Source organism: Natator depressus, chromosome 10 (genome assembly GCF_965152275.1).
Source record: "Natator depressus isolate rNatDep1 chromosome 10, rNatDep2.hap1, whole genome shotgun sequence".
Lineage (NCBI taxonomy): Eukaryota > Metazoa > Chordata > Testudines > Cheloniidae > Natator > Natator depressus.
The window spans coordinates 31,075,860-31,096,261 of record NC_134243.1 but is presented as its reverse complement, the minus strand read 5'-3'; the positions used below and the strand labels follow the sequence as shown (position 1 = coordinate 31,096,261).

The following is a 20,402-nucleotide window of genomic DNA, read 5'->3' as shown; positions in this document are numbered from 1 at the left end:
TATGAGGCCGTATCTTTCTTAAGGGGAAACAGAGACCAGTTTAAATGGGTTATACGAGTGCCAAGAGCGCAGAACATGGCAAAAATGCAGTGTGTGAATGTCAGTCCTCTAGGGTATTGGCATGAAGATCGGTAGATAGAATGGCTACCCCTAGCCATATTCACTATGAATTGTCCTGCTCAAATGCCGTGGGGTAACATGGTAGGTGATATTACACTAATTTGAAACCAAGCAAGTGGAAGACCTGGTGCTTTAAGACCATGATGCATGGATGGAACCTTGTGTCTTCAGTTTCCTCTTAAACCTAAGAATGGCCATACTGGGTGAGACCAATTGTCCATGTAGCAAGTATCCTGTCTTCCAACAGTGGCTGGTGCCATACGCTTCAATTTATTGAGTGATCCGTCCCTGGCATCCAGTCCCAGCTTCTGGCAATCAGAGGTTTAGGGACACCCAGAGCATGGGTCCCTGGCTGTCTTGGCTAATAGCCATTGATGGACCTGTCCCCCATGAGCTTATCTAATTCTTTTTTGAACACAGTTACACTTTTTCCCTTTTCAACATCTCCTGCCAATGAGTTCTACATGTTGACTCTGCGTTGTGTAAAGAAGTACTTCCTTCTGTTTGTTTTAAACCTGCTGCCTATTAATTTCATTGGGTGACCTCTGGTTCTTGTATTATGTGAAGGGGAAAATAACACTTATTCATTTTCTCCACACCATTCATGATTTTATAGACCTCTGTCATATCCCCTCTTAGTCATTTCTTTTCTAACTGAACAGTTGCAGTCTTTTTAATCTCTCCTCAGAGAGAAGCTGTTCCATACCCATAATCATTTTTGTTGCTCTTCTCTGTATCTTTTCCAATTCTAATATATCCTTTTTGAGATGGGGCAACCAGAACTGCACACGGTATTCAAGGTATGGGTGTAGCTTGGATTTCTATTTTCTGTTTTATAGTCTATCCTTTTCCTAATGGTTCCTAACATTCTGGTTAACTTTTTGGACTGCCGCTGCACATCTGAGTGGATGTTTTTAGAGTACTATCCACAATGACTTAAAGATCTTTCTTGAGTGGCAACAGCTAATTTAGATCCCATCATTTTGTGTGTATAGTTGGGATTATGGTTTCCAATGTACATTACTTTGCATTTATCAACATTGAATTCCATCTGCCATTTTGTTGCCCTGTCACCTAGTTTTGTGAGATCCCTTTGTAACTCTTCCAGGTCTTCTTTGAATTTAGCTATCTTTAGTTTTGTATCATCTGCAAACTTTGCCATCTCACTGTTTACCCCTTTTCCCAAATCATTTATGAATATGTTGAGCAGCACTGGTCCCAGTTCAGATCCCTGGAGGACCCTGCTATTCACCTCTCTCCACTGTGAATACTAACCATTTATTCCTACCCTTTGTTTCCTATCTTTTAACCAGTTACTGACCATGAGAGCACCTTCCCTCTTATTCCATGACTGCTTACTTTGATTAAAAGCCTTCAGTGAGGGACCTTATCAAAGGTTTTCTGAAAGTCCAAGTACACTATATCCACTGGATCACCATTGTCCACGTGTTGACACCCTCAAAGAATTCAAATAGATGGGTGAGGCATGATTTCCCTTTACAAAAGCCATGCTGACTCTTCCCCAATGTATCATATTCATCTATGTGTCTGATAATTTTGCCTGGTACTGAAATTAGACTTACTGGCCTGTAATTGCCAGGATCACCTCTGGAGCATTTTTTAAAAATTGGCGTTACATTAGCTATCTACCAGTCATCTGGTACAGAAGTTGATTTAAGCACTAAGCTACATACCACCGTTAGTAGTTCTGCAATTTAATATTTGAGTTCCTGCAGAAGTCTTGGGTGAATATCCCTGGTCCTGGTGACATATTACCACTTAATTTATCAGTTTGTTCCCAAACCTTCTCTATTGATACCTCAGTCTGGGACAATTTCTCAGATATATAACCTAAAAAGAATGCTCGTGTGGGAATCTCCCTCACATCATTTGCAGTGAAGATCCATGTAGAGATTTCTTTAGCTTCTCTGCAACAACTTTATCTTCTTTGAGTGCTCCTTTAGCATGTCAGTTGACCAGTGGCCCCCCTGATTATGTGGCAAGCCTCCTGCTTCTGATGTACTTACAAAAACTAACAGCAATTTTTTAATCTTTTCCTAGTTGGTTAAAAATTTTTTTGGTCTGCCTAATTATACTTTTACACTTGACTTGCCAGAATTTATGCTCCTTTCTGTTTTCCTCAGTATTATTTGATTTCCAGTTTTTAAAAGATGCCTTTTTGTCTCTAACCACTCCTTTTACTCTGTTTAGGCATGGTGGCATTTTTTGGGTATGCTTCCCTTTTTTTTTATTTTTTTAATTTGGGGATATACATATAGTTTGAGCCTCTATTATGGTGTTTTTAAAAAATTTCCATGCAGCTTGCGGGCATTTCAATCTTGTGACTGTTCCTTTTAGTAACTGGTTCCTCACCCTAGCAAGGAATCAAACTATGTCATTTCCTTTTGTTTCCTGATAAGTCAGAGACTCCCTGAGTAACTGGCACCTCACACTGGCAGAGGGCAGCCTTGTTCTTGGCTCTATCAGTTCACCAGGGTGTGAATGCACAGCAGACATGGGGAAGGACCTTGTCGCGGTTCTGCTGCTCACAATCCATCTCATTGTGCTAACGCTTTCCCTCGTCATGTTATTGAGAATGTTACCAGCTGTGACACAGATGCTGGAAGTAATACTGGGAGTTCACCACTTTTCCAACGAGAATATCAGATCCAATTTTTGGGCAAAACTAATTCCCAGTGTTTCCATTTTTATATCATTTTAATGGTTTTATTTATCAAAGCAAAAATGATTTCATTCAGACTCTAGGGAACTGTATCAAACTATTGAAGGTGCCAGTTCAGGGAGTCAGGTATGCACCTGGTCATAAACCAAATCAGAGACTTCACAGCAGGAAATTTAGAGGGCAGTACCTCTCTTTAAAGACACATAGAAACGCCTCAAACTCCCAAGAGTCGAAGAGGTGTTCAAGGCTAGGCCACAGGTCAAATCTGAATCCATATTGCTCATCGAGAAGAATGACTTTCCAAGTGACACGTAACACAGTCTTCTTCTCAGAGTGTCTTGGAAGAGTTTGTATCGAATCATTCATACACTGAGAATCCCTAAAGGTTACAAAGATTGTTTTATTCAATTTCTTTTGAGCATTTAAAACATCATCTGTTATGCTTTGCAACACAGAAACTAACCTACAAACACACAGGAAAGTTTGGGGGTGTTATTTGTGCACTTATTAATTTTCTGTGGATTCTTTCTTTCCCTAATGCACACTCCAAAGAGTTGAGCACTCACAATATTCACTACCCATCACATCACAACTGATGTGGTGGGCAGTGGATCCCCATTGGACACAGTCTGATACTACTGGCAGCCGCAACGGTCACTCGAAGATACCAAAGAACATAAAGCCACCCTAAGCTCATGCTCTGTTGTGGTGGCTTTCCAGGAACCAGTTAAGAGATTTCCTAGGGCTGTGCTCTGGTTCTTCTTTGAGTGCTAGCCCCTATGTGTCATCCACTGTGGATAAGTATGCGCTGCAAATGCGTCTGAGACCAGAGAGTTCTTGCAAGCAGTGTCCACTGGCCTACGCCTCTGCCTTTGCCATCCTCATGCTCCACTCCAAGGCCATAAGAGGCTGTGTGCACCAACTGCCTCTAAAGTACCTTCTTATTGCCTCCTGGCCTGACTCAGAATCTCCAGTGTCTGGAGCTTCTCCCTTCTCTTCAGCCTCGTCCTTGTCTTCAAACCTGTAAATATGTCAAAGATTTTACTGTTGTAGCTCTGTAGTGAAGCTATTGTTAATGGGTTTTATTAGTATAGTTAGTGAGTAGTTTAAATCCCCTTCCCAGAAAACCTCCTGCCTCCCTGGTACAGGAATTAGATGATGCCCAGAATACCTGTATTTGGAAACAATGTCTCCTCTCCCTGCTCCTTTTTGGTCAGCAGTGACCACCAGTGATACATATACTGCCTCAGAGAAGTGCATATCTCCACCAAGTGCAATATGTACCACTCCTTCCCCAGCCAGACCCAGAACTCCAACTTAAAAAGCACCTCATGGCGAAAGCTGTGAGGCCTGAGTCGGACCCAGGCTGGGGACCCCACCGTACATCGACGAGCACGCCTCCTAGCACAAGGACTGACACAGGAGCAGGAAAGAGCAAGGCCAGGGACCCTTTGACAGGTTTTCCACATGAGAGCAGGGGACTCTCTCATAAGCACAAAAGCAGAGTCCACTCTGAAGAGTTTGGATCCCACCCGAAGACTCTGCCGCTGACACATCCTTCAGAATGGCGGTTCTACAGGCAGCCATACCACCTGCATCCTCCTCCTCTCTGAGTGCTGCTTGCCAGACACCCACAGTGGAAGACACACAGGGACCAGTGCTTGAAGAAGAAAGGGAATTTACTTTGTGGTAGCAGGAGTTCTTATAGGTATTCCACTACCCATCCTCCTTCCTCTCTGCCTCAGATCATGTCTGCATTCACAGGAGAAATGGAACTGGAGAGGCATCTGTCCACACCACCTCTTATATCCTCGGCGTGGAGCACACTGGTGGCAAGGGGATAGGCACCGACCAACGGACACTGTTTGCAAGAATTCTCCAATCTGAGGTGCGTGGTGCACAGGCATTGTCACATTTTGGGGTGCAGTGCAGTTCAGTGAGGGGCCTGCCTGTAACGCCCTGCTGCTGTGGCTTCAGCCTGGACATCAGCAGACGAACACGCAGGTCTGTATGCTGTGAATCCCTGGAGCAGCAACTCTGACTCCAACAGCCCGCCACCAGCACAACAGCCCTACCGTGGCTTCCGCCAACCTGGGTTGCTACTTGCAAAGTGACCCCAACGCACTCCCAATCCCGAATTTTCCCAGAACTGTGTGCCCTGAAATGTCCAGCCCTCTCCTGGACCACTCTGAGAAATAATAAGGTTTGTTTGCTTCTTTAAAGAGATAAAAGCACATTACAGCTTATTAACTGGGAGAGGTACACCCTTCCTTCAAACACAGCACTGAGCTGGTTTATAAGAAAAAAACCACAAAAATAACCAAAAACAAATTTATTAATAGGACAAAGGTTATGTGATGCCAAGTAAAAGAAATAAAAGTAGAGATGTTACAAGAAAATACAAGTGAAAGCACACATCTAAAGTTTAAAACTTAATCTAGCAAGGTACAGGCTTTGTTAAAGATAGGTTCTCTCATCAGTCATTTTTCTTTTCAGCCGTGGTTGACTTTCCCTCAGTCAGGGCCTTCCACAAAAGCACAAGAGGCTGGCTTCTTTTGTCTTCCTAGGTGAAAGGTCTTGGCCTAAGCAGGTTTCTCACCTATATTCAGTTTCCAGTGGCTTCAGCCCCTCCTTGGTTGAAGGGCCCATCTTTTTCAGCTTGCAGAGCTCTGGGCCCTTGTGTCTGTCTGGTGATGGATGCCAAAGATGACCTCTGTCCTTGCTTATATCTTCCAGAGTTCAATGACTTTATTTAGAGAGGCAACATAAGATAATACAAGAATGTTAGAATGGCCATATTGGATCAGACCAATGGTTCATCTAGCCCAGTATCCTGTCTTCAAAGTGGCCAGTGCCAGATGCTTCAAAGGGGATGAACAGAACAGGGCAATTATAGAGAAATCTGTCACCTGTTGTCTACTCCCATCTTCTGGCAGTAAGAGATTCAAGGACACTCAGAGCAAGGGGTTGCATCGCTGACCATTTTGGCTATTAGCCATTGATGGACCTATCCTGCATGAACTTATTCGGTACTTTCTTGAGCCCATTTATACTTTTGGCCTTTACAACATCCCCTGGCAACAAGTTCCCCAGGTTGACTGTGTGTTGTGTGAAGAAATACTTCGTTTTGTTTGTTTTAAACTTGCTGCCTATTAATTTTTATTCCACACTGATAAGGCCTCAATTGGAGTACTGTGTCCAGTTCTGGGTGCCAGATTTCAGGAACGATGTGGACAAATTGGAGAAAGTCCAGAGAAGAGCAACAACAATAATTAAAGGTCTAGAAAGCATGACCTATGAGGAAAGGTTGAAAAAACTGGGTTTGTTTAGAGTGGAGAAGAGAAGTCTGGGCGAGGTGGGGAGGGGGGGAACGATGACGGACACATAACACTTTTAAAGTACATATAGAGTTGTTACAAGAAAGAGGGCAAAAAATTGTTCTTTTTAACCTCTGAGGACAGGACAAGAAGCAATGGGCTTAAATTGCAGCAAAGGGAGGTTTAAGTTGGACATTAGGAAAAACTTCGTGACTGTCCAGGTAGTTAAGCACTGGAACAAATTGCTTAGGGAGGCTGTGGAACCTCCATCATTGGAGGTTATTAAGAACAGGCTAGACAAACACCTGTCAGGCATAGTTTAGTTATTACATACTCCTGCCTTGAGTGCAGGGGACTGGATTAGATGACCTCTTGAGATCCCTTCCAGTCCTACACTTCATTGGGTGACCCCTTGTTCTTGTGTTATGTGAAGGGGTAAATAGCATTTCCTTAGTCACTTTTTCCACACCATTCATGATTTTATAGACCTCTATCATATCCCCCCTTTAGTCATCTCTTTTCCAAACTGAACAGTCCCAGTCTTATTAATCTCTCCTCTTATGCAAGTGGTTCCATATCTCCAATCATTTTGTTTCAGAGTAGCAATCGTGTTAGTCTGTATTCGCAAAAAGAAAAGGAGTACTTGTTGCATCCGATGAAGTGAGCTGTAGCTCACGAAAGCTTATGCTCAAATAAATTGGTTAGTCTCTAAGGTGCCACAAGTATTCCTTTTCTTTTTGCGAATCATTTTGTTGCCCTTCTCTGTATTTTTCCAATTATATCTAATCTATCTTTTTTGAGATGGGACTGCACACAGTATTCAAGGTGTGAGTGTACCATGGGTTTCACTAGTGGCATTATGATATTTACTCTCTTCTTATCTATCCCTTTCCTAATGGTTTCTAACATTCTGGTTAGCTTTTTGACTGTCGCTGCACATTGAGCAGATGTTTTCAGAGAATACAGTGACTCCAAGATCTCTTTCTTGAGTGGCAACAGCTAATTTAGACTCCATCATTTTGTATGTATAGTTGGGATTATGTTTTCCAATGTGCATTACTTTGCAATTATCAACATTGACTTTCATCTGCCATTTTGTTGTCCAGTCACCTAGTTTTGTGAGATCCATTTGTAACTCTTTTCAGTCAGCTTTGAACTTAACTATCTTAAATAATTTTGTATCATCTGCAAACTTTGCCACCTCACTGTTTACCCCTTTTTCCAGACCATTTATGAATACGTTGAACTGCACTGGTCCCAGTACAGATCCCTGGAGGAGCCTGCTATTTACTCTCTCCACTGTGAAAACTGACCCTTTGTCTCCCATCTTTTAACCAGCTACTGATCCATGAGAGGGCCTTCCCTCCTATTCTATGACTGCTTACTTTGCTTAAGATCCTTCGGTGAGGGACCTTGCAAAGCTTTCTGAAATCCAGGTACATTATATCCACGGGATCACCCTTGTCCACATGTTTGTTGACCCCATCAAAGAATTCTTAATAGATGGGTGAGGCATGATTTCCCTTTACAAAAGCCATGTTGACTCTTCCCCAACATATCATGTTCATCTATGTGTCTGATAATTCTCTTCTTTACTCTAGTTTCAATGACTTTGCCTGGTACTGAAGTTACCCTTACTGGCCTGTAATTGCCAGAATCTCCTCTGGAGCCCTTTTTTTAAGAATTGGAGTTACATTAGCTGTTTGTCAGTCATCTGGCACAGAAGCTGATTTAAGTGATAGGTTACATATCCCAGGCAGGATGACCTCAAGGTCTTTCCTTCTTTTGGCTTCCCATCTTCCTGCTGATTTCTGTGTTAATGGGGCTTCCATCGTTTTTGGTCACACCTTGCTTAATTTCACTGGGGACAGATAGATAGCTGCCTTTCCCTGTCTGGGAGAGACTTGTTTCTCCCTTTGTTTGGTCACAGTCTGTAAAATGTAATATCAGTGAGTATTTGTAATTTTCATATAGTGTTAATGCAGATATTTCTCATTGATATTAATCACCAGTGTGTCACAGGCTTTCCTAAAAGACCCCACTCTACACACTGTTATAATACCTCAATATTGCATACAATCAGTTGATTCAATTGCTTATCACTTGAGGATCAGCCCCCTGTCTTTGTAGACCAGTAAACTTTTACAGGTTTCAGAGTAACAGCCGTGTTAGTCTGTATTCGCAAAAAGAAAAGGAGTACTTGTGGCACCTTAGAGACTAACCAATTTGCTCAAATAAATTGGTTAGTCTCTAAGGTGCCACAAGTACTCCTTTTCTTTTTGTAAACCTTCACAGTGTATTCTTTGAAATGTAAAACCCAGACCAATTTTCTCTCTCCTGCTCTTGTGTAGATGCCATGCTGTCTCCTCCCCAACTTGGTAGCTTGGGGGATTTGTTTGTCTAATATGTAAGTGGACCTTCATTGTCTCTGCCTGTCAGCCAGGCCAGTCAGAAAAGCAAATACACATTCCTGTGTCTAGGCAAAGTGCTTATGCATTGCTTGACAAACACATGCTAAGCATATAATTCTAGCACACATTTTTGAACACACCCTATACATACATCATGCAAGAATATTAATGATCTGTGAGTTCTTAGTTTTCTAATGATATCTTACATGCCACCTGTCAGATACAGATTGTGACAACAGTGTGTTAGGTGTAGTGAGTATGTCAGGCCTGACGAGCTGCTGACACAGAGTACAGAGTAGCAGCCGTGTTAGTCTGTATTCGCAAAAAGAACAGGAAGACCTGTGGCACCTTAGAGACTAACAAATTTATTTGAGCATAAGCTTTCGTGAGCTACAGCTCACTTCATCGGATGCATTCAGTGGAAAATACAGTGGGGAGATTTATACACACAGAGAACATGAAACAATGGGTGTTACCATACACACTGTAAGGAGAGTGATCAGATAAGGTGAGCTATTACCAGCAGGAGAGCGGGGGGGAGGGGGCAAGAAAACCCTTTTGTAGTGATAATCAGGGTGGGCCATTTCCAGCAGTTGACAAGAATGTCTGAGGAAGAGGGGTGGGGGGAAGGAATAAACATGGGGAAATAGTTTTACTTTGTGTAATGACCCATCCACTCCCAGTTTTTATTCAAGCCTAAGTTAATTATATTCAGTTTGCAAATTAATTCCAATTCAGCAGTCTCTCGTTGGAGTCTACAAGCCATCAGGAACAGTATCCCTGATAATGTCACGGCAAACCTGGTGGCTGAACTTCGTGACTTTGTCCTATAACTATTTCACATTTGGGGACAATGTATACCTTCAAATCAGCGGCACTGCTATGGGTACCCGCATGGCCCCACAGTATGCCAACATTTTTATGGCTGACTTAGAACAACGCTTCCTCAGCTCTCGTCCCCTAATGCCCCTACTCTACTTGCACTACATTGATGACATCTTCATCATCTGGACCCATGGAAAAGAAGCCCTTGAAGAATTCCACCAAGATTTCAACAATTTCCATCCCACCATCAACCTCAGCCTGGTCCAGTCCACGCAAGAGATCCACTTCCTGGACGCTACATTGCTAATAAGCGATGGTCACATAAACACCACCCTATACTGGAAACCTACTGACCGCTATGCCTACCTACATGCCTCCAGCTTTCATCCAGACCACACCACACGATCCATTGTCTACAGCCAAGCTCTACGATACAACCGCATTTGCTCCAACCCCTCAGACAGAGACAAACACCTAAAAGATCTCTATCAAGCGTTCTTACAACTACAATACCCACCTGCTGAAGTGCAGAAACAGATTGACAGAGCCAGAGGAGTACCCAGAAGTCACCTACTACAGGTCAGGCCCAACAAAGAAAATAACAGAATGCCACTAGCCATCACCTTCAGCCCCCAACTAAAACCTCTCCAATGCATCCTCAAGGATCTACAACTTATCCTGAAAGACGACCCATCACTCTCACAGATCTTGGGAGACAGGCCAGTCCTTGCTTACAGACAGCCCCCTAGCCTGAAGCAAATACTCACCAGCAACCACACCCCACACAACAGAACCACTAACCCAGGAACCTATCCTTGCAACAAAGCCCGTTGCCAACTGTGTCCACATATCTATTCAGGGATCACCATGATAGGGCCTAATCACATCAGCCACACTATCAGAGGCTTGTTCACCTGCACATCTACCAATGTGATATATGCCATCATGTGCCAGCAATGCCCTCTGCCATGTACATTGGGCAAACTGGACAGTCTCTACGTAAAAGAATCAATGGACACAAATCAGACGCCAAGAATTATAACATTCAAAAAACAGTCGGAGAACACTTCAATCTCTTTGGTCACTCGATTACAGACCTAAAAGTGGCAATTCTTCAACAAAAAAAACTTCAAAAACAGACTCCAATGAGAGACTGCTGAATTGGAATTAATTTGCAAACTGGATACAATTAACTTAGGCTTGAATAGAGACTGGGAGTGGATGGGTCATTACACAAAGTAAAACTATTTCCCCATGTTTATTCCCCCCCTCCACTGTTCTTCAGACGTTCTGGTCAACTGCTGGAAATGGCCCACCTTGATTATCACTACAAAAGGGTTTTCCTGCCCTCCCCCCCCCCCCCCCCGCTCTCCTTCTGGTAATAGCTCACCTTACCTGATCACTCTCGTTACAGTGTTTATGGTAACACCCATTGTTTCATGTTCTCTGTGTATATAAATCTCCTCACTGTATTTTCCACTGAATGCATCCGATGAACTGAGCTGTAGCTCACGAAAGCTTATGCTCAAATAAATTTGTTAGTCTCTAAGGTGCCACAGAGTAGTGAGACACAGAGTAGTGGGCCTCTGTGTCAAATGCGTGCCTACAGTGGAATATAGATATGGGGTGGGGGGGAACCACACCCCTCAAAGAACTCCACTTACAACAAGGTAAGTAACTTCCCTTTACTCCTGCCATGTGTAATGTGAGCCCAGTGAGTGTAGGCACAAGGCCGCCTGGTGCTTGATACAGTGTGCACTGCAGCAGCATGGCAGAAAGATGGAGATCAGATCATGGCATTCTATGTTCATCATGGGTGATGGTGAGCAGGTGTGGAACATCACAGTGTGTTGTGCAGCCAGCAAGTGGAGTGAGGTGTGCGGCCCTGGATGTGCCATGCAGTGTGCACTGCAAGGGATGTGAGCAGGTGAAGTGAAATGGGGTGTGCTATGCAGATGGCAGGTGGTTTGTGGAGAGAATGGGAGAGGGATTTTAGGGTGTTCTAATTTTAAGTTAGCTACTTTTCTGTTGCTGCCAAAACAGAACAGTAGTTTGGATTGGGGTCTGGTTGCCAATAACTTGGTTTTGCATGTTGCACATCGCCCACCAAACCATCAGAGATTTAAAACAAATGGGAAAAAAACTTCATTGGGTAATGTGTGTGTGTGTGTGTGTGTGTGTGTGTGTGTGTGGCGGGGGGGAGTGTCGGACAGACGGACGGACATTGGGGCGGGGGATGGAGCGTCAGGGGGGGCGGGATGGGGTGGGGTGTTGGGGATGGGATGTCGGAAGCAGGGCAGGGGGTGGGGTGTTGGGAGCAGGGCAGGGGATGGGGCGTTGGAGAGGTAGGTGATGCGAAGGATAGGATATCTGGGAGGTGTGATAGGTGGGGTGGAGGAATTGAGATAGGGGATGGGGTGTGAGGGAGGTAGGGCAAACGGTGCTGGAGATAGGGCTTTGGGGAGTGTGGGGGTTCAGGTGTCGGGGAGGTGGTGTGGGTGGGGCCAGGTCAGGGATGGAGGGTAGGTCAGGAGTCGGGGAGGTGGGGTGGAGAATGGGGCAATTGGGAAGTGGAGTGAAGGATGTGGCATTTGGGAGGTGGGGGTGGGGGATGGGGAGGCAGGGCTGGAGTGTTGGGTGGATGGGGCAGAGTGGGTGGCGGCACAGGGACGGGGTGTTGGGGAGGCGGAGCGGGAGATGGGGCCGGGGTGGGTAGGAGATGGGGAGGTGGGGTGGGGGATGAGACATTGGGGGGACGGGGCATTAGGGAGACAGGGTGGTGCTCTGCTGTCCTGTCCCCCTCTCTGACCCCGTGGCCATAGCCCAGGGAACGGCCTTTGCTCCCTGCTGCACTCTGCAGAAGCAAAGCATTGCTGTCTTGCTTTATGTTCCAGTCCCCTGGAGCGAGGCTGGAGAAAACAGAAGGAAGGGACCCTGCCCCAGCCCAAGGTTCGCTTACGGCAGGAAGTGGTGAGCATGAGCCCTCAGCGACGCGGCCAGCGCATCGCCGTCCCAGTCAGAAAGCTCTTTGCCAAGGAGAAGAGGCCATACGGACTGGGCATGGTGGGCAGGCTGACCAACCGCACCTACCGCAAGCGCATAGACAGCTACGTGAAACGGCAGATCGAGGACATGGACGACCACAGGTGAGAGGAGCGAGCCCCTTTACAGCAAGGGTTGCTGGAAGAGGCTGCAATGAGCCGGTTAGCATGTCCCCTACTGGGTGGGATGCATCTCACTTGCTGCGAGTACGTGTGTGACACTTGCTGAGTGAGACGTATCCTGCAGTGGGGATTATTTGTGTATTCCTTGAACCCCTGCACTCAACACATTTCATTGGTGCCCATTGGGACAGTCCTGCCATGAGCACCCTGGAGCCTGTGTGGCTTTGATAGCCCAGCACATCTGCTAGTTGCTGACGAGAGTGGTCCTCTGCACAGACCCACCTGTCTTATTAGCCAGATTGACAGGGAAATTGAGACGTCTCCTCCTTTTACCTCCTCCCTGATGAATTTTTTTAGTCACAAAATGAATTTAGGCTTCAGGCCTGACATTTTGTGTCATGGAAACTTTGCACAAATGTTCATAAGAAGTGAATATGGCAGGGTGTGACCCCGGTTTCCAATCCTCCCTCCCTCCAAACCATTTCCTCCAGTCTTGTCCCAGCTCTAAATCGGCTTGTGGCTGGTCCTCTGTGCTAACGAAAACCAGAAAAGACCATTGCTCACCTGTGCGTGGGGCCCAGGCATTACGGGTCACAGCAAAGCTCCTTTCAGACTGAAGTGCATGTGAATTAGCAGGTGTTTTGCTTATGCTCCAGGAGCAAAGACACCCCCAGAAAATATGAACATGATCTTGTTCCTGGCTCTGATCTGTGATTGTCTCCATCTCCTGTCTAGGCCTTTCTTCACCTACTGGGTCACCTTTGTGCATTCGCTCATCACAATCCTTGCTGTGTGTATCTATGGCATTGCCCCTGTGGGGTTTTCTCAACATGAAACTGTAGATTCAGTGAGTAAATCCTCTGCCAATCGGTATGAACTGTGCTTGTTTCTCAGCGATTGTTTGTTACCAGAGTCCCTGACCTCTCCCCATGTTCTGTAACTTGTCAGTGTGTTTCCTGACAACGGCCAATAGCTGGCAGCCAAATGTGCTCACCTGACGGGCTGGCAGCTGTAGTTGCACGCACACGCACACCTACAGGCCTATGCACCTGCCCATGTTCACACCTGCAGCCACACAGCGCACATGCATTCACGTACACATCTGCAGACTTGTAAATTCCCCACTGTGCAGAGGCCTGGCTGATTTTCAAGGGCAGCATGTTGCCTGGGCAGACAAACCTGCCTGTTGGGCTTGCCTGCCTGTGAGCTTTGGCTTCCTGCCATTAGCACTGAGTGATGGGAGACAAGCCCATCAGGGCTGGTAATTTCTGCATCTGTCAGATAGCAGCAACGTGGCACTGTTCAGCCTGAGGAGCAGGGTCCTGGCGGCCCATTGGCCCCCGCAGCACGGGTTAGAAGGAAGGTGTCTGAGTGGAATCCTAGGCTGGGGTCTGGGGCAGAGCTGGAATTCAGCCAGGAATCCTGGGTTAACACCTTACAATGTCATGAGGTATTTAGGGCTAGATTTGCAGGCTATGTTGAAGTGCTTGTACTAGTTCCCTTGCACAGGATCCCACACATCCCTTCAAGTTTGTGCCTCCTCTGGCACCAGTTAACTTCTAACAGCGCTCTCCCCTCCTCACTTGAGCCCAGAAGGGTGTTCACAGCAGGGACACATTTATTTTTAGTGACACAGAGACAGGATTTCCCTTAAAATCCAAACAAATCCCAACCCACCTGTAGCGGCTGCAGCATTCTATCCTGTCCCATGATCCTGCTCCTCCCAAAGGGTGAAAACGGGGTGTCACATTTTGGGAAGCTGAGCCCCCCTTCAAGAAAATACATCTCCACCCACCTCCTGTAGCTGGCCGTGTGTTGACAAGGGCCCACACAACCCTCCCTCCCCTCCCCTGTGGGAGACGCTTGTAGATTATCATAGTATGATCCTTCCTCTTCTTTCCTGCATGCTTTGATGTGCAATGCAGCAGTTTCCAAGGGTGACATTTAGAGCAGCATCCCAGGCATCTGAGTCCGCACCAGTGAAACGAACGGGGCAGGACACCGCTCTGGGTTCACTTTCGGCAAACATTGCTGCATCCATCACACTTGGGGCATGTTTTCAAGGTTTTTTCTCACAACCAGAACAGATGGAGATGAAGGGGTCTATTAATGAAAGCTGAGGCTCTGGAGATCAATTGAGAGGCCAGGGCCAGCCATGCACACACCACTCCCTTCCGGTCCAGGGGACTGTTTGGAGAGCTCTGGATTAAAAGAAACCTGAGCCTGATGACCTGCTATAGGGCTTCTGCTACCCCAGGCGTTGCAGGTTTCCACTGCTCCTTCCCAATTAGTGCCCCTTTTTACCATTGCGCCTGCGCCCTGTGGTGCCCCTGCTGGCCATGTGGTTCAGAGGGGGCTGCTGCTTTCTTGTCTTGCAGGTCCTGATGAACAGGGGGATTTATGAAAACGTCAAATATGTTCAACAAGAAAACTTCTGGATTGGCCCCAGCTCGGTGAGTCCCACGAGTTCGGGTTGGGTCCCTGGCGCTGGGGCAGATAGTACACCCGCACCTTCATCTGAGAGGTTCAGCAGCTCTGCTGTTTCCGCATAGAGTGGTGAGCCTGGTGCAAGGGCCTGACCAGCCAGGGCGTGTCCAGTGACACTCAGGTCCCATGACTGGCGATTTGTGCTCTGACATGCTGCCTAGTGGGCTTGTGGCCTGGCCCAGCCAAGCTTTTCAGGGTCCCATCACAGTGGCATTGCCTGCGCTGGGTGCCCCTGTAAAATGGGCTCATTCCTTGCTTAGGGAAGCATGTGGTGTGTCTCCAGTGGGGTCTGCCCTCTGCTGCCTGGCACTTTGCAGCTTGGCCAGGGGAATGCCCTGCTGAAGATCTGGCTCTGCCTCTGTGGGGCACAAGCTGGGACATATCAAGTCCTGTAAGGGTCAATGCAACAGGGGTGGCTGCCCTAACTGGTGCTTTCCCCTCCACCCCTGCACCGGCACCAGCATGAGGGGGACCTTGCCCAGGACGAAGATGATCCTTGTTGTTTGGGGAGACTGACGGCACCTGTTTGGGATCATGTTTTATGTGTGAAGATTGCTAGTTGTGCCCAGCCCCTTGCCCTCCCCCTTCATCCCCGCCTGCCTTGACTTGCCAGAGGCAGCTGTTGCCCAGCCTCCCCCTGCCTTCCTTTTCTCCTGGACCCCTTGCTGCCAAGCCTCTTCCTTCTCTCCTCCCCCAGAGACCTCCCTTCCCCCTTGGCCCCTGCATGACCCTCAGCTGAGCTCCTAGCCCTGTCTCTTTCCAGGAGGCCCTGATCCACTTGGGGGCGAAGTTCTCACCATGTATGAGGCAGGACCAGCAGGTGCATAACTTCATCAGTGCTACGCGAGAGAAGGAGAAGCACTCGGCCTGCTGTGTGCGCAATGACAAGTCGGGCTGTGTGCAGACCTCGGAGGAGGAATGCTCTGTGAGTACCCCCACTGCAACCCACTCACAGCCCTGCACACCTCTCCTCCCTCACTGCTCATCATCACGCCTGCGGATGGGACCCCTAGGCCAGTCTCCCTGCCTGCCTGGCAACTGTGACACCTCCAGCTTCCCTTCCCAGTTGGTGTGGACCTCTGCAGCCTCCCACCTACCTGGGTCTTGTATTCATTTAGATGAAATAAATGGGCCCAAAGAGTCAAAGGTGTTAACATGAGCCAGACACTGCCCATTAACAGTGTCTGACAACGTTCAGGGTTTGGGGGACACAGACTTCCACCTGCTTAATACCATGGCAAACACACCACTACACATCCCGTGACCTTATTAAGATTCAGAAAAGAGAAAACAGTTTAAAACATTTGAAATGTAATTTTAACAACCTCTGTTGTTCCCTTTTCCTATAGCTAGGAAGAGTTTTTAGAAGGGGAAAAAAAATCTTGTTTGAGAGTCCCTGAGATGGTATCAAAGCAGGTAATAGCTGTCCTTTTGGGGAATAGAGAAGTCAGTTGAGCTGGGCTCAAGCTGTTGTTGTGAAAGTCTGATCCCCTTTCCCGGAAGGCAACACAAGACAAACACACACAAAGGGGACAGCAGAGACAGAAACTGCAGCTTCTGGCACTGGTGCTGCCTCACTTGCAGCCTTGCTACTGCGGAAACACAGATGCAGCGCACGGTCTGATCAGCCACGCTGAGACCTGGCAAACTCATACCAGCATCATGTTCAGGGTGTTGCTTTTAAATGCCTTTTTGGTCACAGGCTTATAGCAGTGTTGCAAAATATACAGTCTTGGCTGCTAAGCCAGACTCTGGTTAGACAGAAAGGAAAAGAAGACAGATAGGAAAGGGAAGAAGTAAGGTGGGGAAGGAAAGATAGACACAAGAGGTGTGTGTGACAGTCTCACATCCCAGGAGGCATCTGGGATTTAGCTGAAGCCCGTGGAGGTGGTGATGTCAGCTGGGTCCCTCTGGCTCAGTCTGGTCAGGGCATCTCTCAGGATCAGGATGACAAAGGCCCAACTGTGTCCTGGTGCATCCCGGGGTCCCAGAATGGTGGGGGTGGCAGCCATAATAGTAAAGCTTACTCCTTCTTGTCCACCCATCTCCCACTCAGCTGTTGTCAGCTTCTTGATTTTTTCCCCCTGAAGTGTTTTGTTTTTTTTTATTTTTTTTATTTTTTTAAGGACCCCCAAAAGGGAGTGGTGGGAGAAATAGCCTGTCACGTCATTATTTTGTTCAACAATTAGACCTAATTTCTTTCACGCCAATTTTGGTCCATTGATTTCTGATCTTGCACTTCTCTTGTTTCATAAACATGATCTTAACACAGTCCCTGAGTTATATTATTAGGCCTCTTCGTTTGGACTAATTCGGCCTGCCTCCCTCCCTTTCATACCTTTCCCCCTCGCCATTTGTTGTTACTGCTTATTGGAACAGTTTGTAAACTTTCCCTCACTTTTCTCAGCTGAGCTCATAATCAGACTAAGTTTGTAGGCCGGTTGCCAAAAGTCTCCGTACTCAGCGTGTGTGACCCCATCTCATTCTGATCCCCCAGCTCCCTGCTCAGTCACTGTGACCCCACCCGACCCCACCCCCAGATTGTCTCTGTGAATGCCTCTGCCTCCTAGAGCTCCTGGGCCCTGTGGTGCTCAGTCGTGCCTCCTCTGCTCTCTCCTGCACAGTCCACCCTGGCCGTGTGGGTGAAATGGCCCCACCACCCCAGCACGCCAACATTGGCAGGAGGCAAGAGACAGTTTGGATCTGTTTGTCACCAGGATCCCAGGTAGGCACTGCCTGGCTCAGGGCTAGCTCAGCCTCTCTCCGCCTGGTGACCGTCAGGGGCTGCCGTGTCTGTGCAACAAGTCAGAGGAGTCATTGTGCGGAGTGGGGTGGGACTGCTCATTATCCTGGGGCTTCTTAAGGAAGTAGAGGCTGTTTGGAGAATGGGCCAGGCAAGGGGAGTGGATCCACAGCTGGAGAAGGAGACTGCTCTGGGCCTTGATTGGAGGAAGGAGCATGATTAGATGCTTACCCCAATATGGGAGCTGAGAGAGGTTCTGATGCATTCATATACCATGGGGCAAACTGTGCTGGACACAGGTGGGGGCACAGGGTCACTGGGTAGAGGAAGCGAGCACAGGGTGTCACTGGGTAGAGGTGGGGAAGGGGGTGTGGAGTGTCACTGGGCAGGGGGGCAGGGAATGGGGCACAGCGTGGGGGCTGTGGGGAAGGGTGGTGCTTCTTAGAGACCAATTGGATACTTGGTCTAATTTCTGCTCCCCCTCCCCATGGGCATTGCTGTCCGCTTGTAGCCTGAATGCATCCGATGAAGTGAGCTGTAGCTCATGAAAGCTTATGCTCAAATAAATTTGTTAGTCTCTAAGGTGCCACAAGTACTCCTGTTCTTTTTGCCTGTAGCCTGTGCTTGATGTTCTCCCTGAGCCCCCAGCAGCATCCAGGCAGGGAGCTCCTGTGTGCCTGGCTCAGAACTGCTGGAATTCACCCTGCTTGAGCTATCCCATCCCGCACTGCACCTGCCCTGCCCTGCATGCCATCCCCTGCTCCCCACTCTGCAGTCTCCCTGCCTTCCTAGCTGCTTCCTGCTGAGCTGGCAGCACAGGCCCCACCTGCATGCAGCTCTGTGACTATGGCAAATACCACAAAAGCCCACAATCCATGGGAGCCACCCTGGCTGGCCTGTCGCTTCCCCTCCTGTGGCTCCACCCTACCCTCTGTTGGAGCCATGTATTTCCCTGGAGCATCCAGACTCCTGAGAATCTCCCTGGGACTCCCTGTGCAGGGGGGAAATGTGCATTGGGGGATTGCTGGTAGCTGGGTGTGGGGCTGGCCCTGCGTGGAGGGGAGTCTGAGAGCTGGCAGACAGGGCAGAGTTGGGGTGCTCTCTCAGGTAGCTGGCCAGCCAGCTTGCTGCTCAGCAAGTGGTCCAGATGCTGGTAGAATCAGCTAATGCACCAGGAAGTCAAGGTGTTCCCCTTCAAGTGACTGCATTTCAGTCAGCATCACTGCACCATGACAAGTGCTCTCAATACGGAGGCCTCGGTTCCTGTGGCACAACACTGCCAATGGCAGCTTGGACAATCTGACCTTGAGCGATCCCTGACTCAGCCTAACCTGTCCTCAGCCCTACAGACATTGCACATGAGCTTGGAGGAAACCCTGGGGATTGCGGCAGCAGCATGGTGCTGTAGCTCCTGGCAGTGGGGGTTCTCCTCCCCGGCCTGCGCCTGTCTGCTGCTGCCTGGTTTGTCTGGCTGATCTGTTGGATTTTGTTGCCTCAGGGTTTGTGAGCAGCCAGCATCGATGGATCCCCATGAATGGCCTGATGACATCACCAAATGGCCGGTGAGCATTGCTAGAATCACGGTGGGGGGCAGGGAGTTGCAGGCCAGGGTTGGCAGACAGTGCCAAGCACACCAGCCTCACAGCTGCCCAAGGAACAGAGGCGCTGGAGATGGGCTCAGCCCTGTGTCGTTCACCTCATCACCATAAAGATGCTTTGCACATCCTCTACTGACCAGTCAGTGGGAATTCCAGGCCCTCAGACAGAAATCAGTGCTGTGTGCAGGGGGAGGGTGAAGGATCAGGGGCAGCCCCAGGAGATGCTTCCTCTTTCAGAGAGCCGGGAGACACAGAAAGGGAAGAGTTGGGCAAGGGCTGTGCGGGGCCCAGGCTGCTTTGGGGGCTGACTTGGCCCACAGCTACCACTAGTGTGGGGGAGCCCCGAGCATAGCTCAGCCAGGCCTTTGGATCTTTGAACAGTGACTCCAGTCAGCTGAGATTTTGAACCTTTGATCTGACTGTGGTATTTGGGAGGGGAAAAGCAGCCAGGCCAGGATAGACAGGCCTGGATTCACTGCACTAGGCCAGCCTGCTGAGTGCTCTCCTGAGGGCTGACTGTTAAGGCTGCTTCTCCCAGTCAGAAGCCAAGGGAACTGTTGTAACTGGGAGGAGCCTGCATTGGCTGCTAGGATTTTGCTCCTGTGCTTGTGGAGCCCATCTTGGGGAGGGGGCTGGCTGGGCCACCCAACTGGCAGCTAAAAAGCTATGTATGATCAGGTTGTTCTGTTGCAAACCTGGGTGCATCCCCATTAACCGCTCCCCTGCAATATCAGATGGAGGTAGAACGTGGCCACAGCACCAGCCCCATCCCCTCCCAGAACCTGGTCACAGGTGGCTCAGAGTACGGCCACAGCACCCTCCCCACATGTCAGGTGGCAGAAAGGTTTCCACATCCATCTCATTCCATTTGTTATTGTTATCCAGATCTGCACCAAAAACAGCGCTGGGAATTATACCAACCACCTTCACATGGACTGCGTGATCACAGGCAGGCCCTGCTGTATTGGGACCAAAGGAAGGTAATGGAGGCCACCTGCCCATCTGCGGAGGGCTGCAAATAGGATGAGGCACGCAGTGCATTTGCAGAGGCTTC

The 20,402-nt window shown here is 48.3% G+C and overlaps 1 protein-coding gene across 2 annotated transcripts in view; it reads left to right on the top strand.

Annotated features, from left to right (window-relative positions):
• RHBDF1 (rhomboid 5 homolog 1) overlaps positions 1 to 20,402 on the top strand; it is a 111,444-nt gene that overhangs the window by 84,272 nt on the left and 6,770 nt on the right. For both annotated transcript variants that reach the window (XM_074965613.1, XM_074965614.1), the window contains 7 exons: positions 12,251 to 12,502; positions 13,256 to 13,367; positions 14,899 to 14,973; positions 15,771 to 15,932; positions 17,632 to 17,732; positions 19,249 to 19,312; positions 20,234 to 20,328. In XM_074965613.1, coding sequence (XP_074821714.1) covers positions 12,251 to 12,502; positions 13,256 to 13,367; positions 14,899 to 14,973; positions 15,771 to 15,932; positions 17,632 to 17,732; positions 19,249 to 19,312; positions 20,234 to 20,328 — 861 coding nt within the window. The remainder of the gene's footprint in view (positions 1 to 12,250; positions 12,503 to 13,255; positions 13,368 to 14,898; positions 14,974 to 15,770; positions 15,933 to 17,631; positions 17,733 to 19,248; positions 19,313 to 20,233; positions 20,329 to 20,402) is intronic.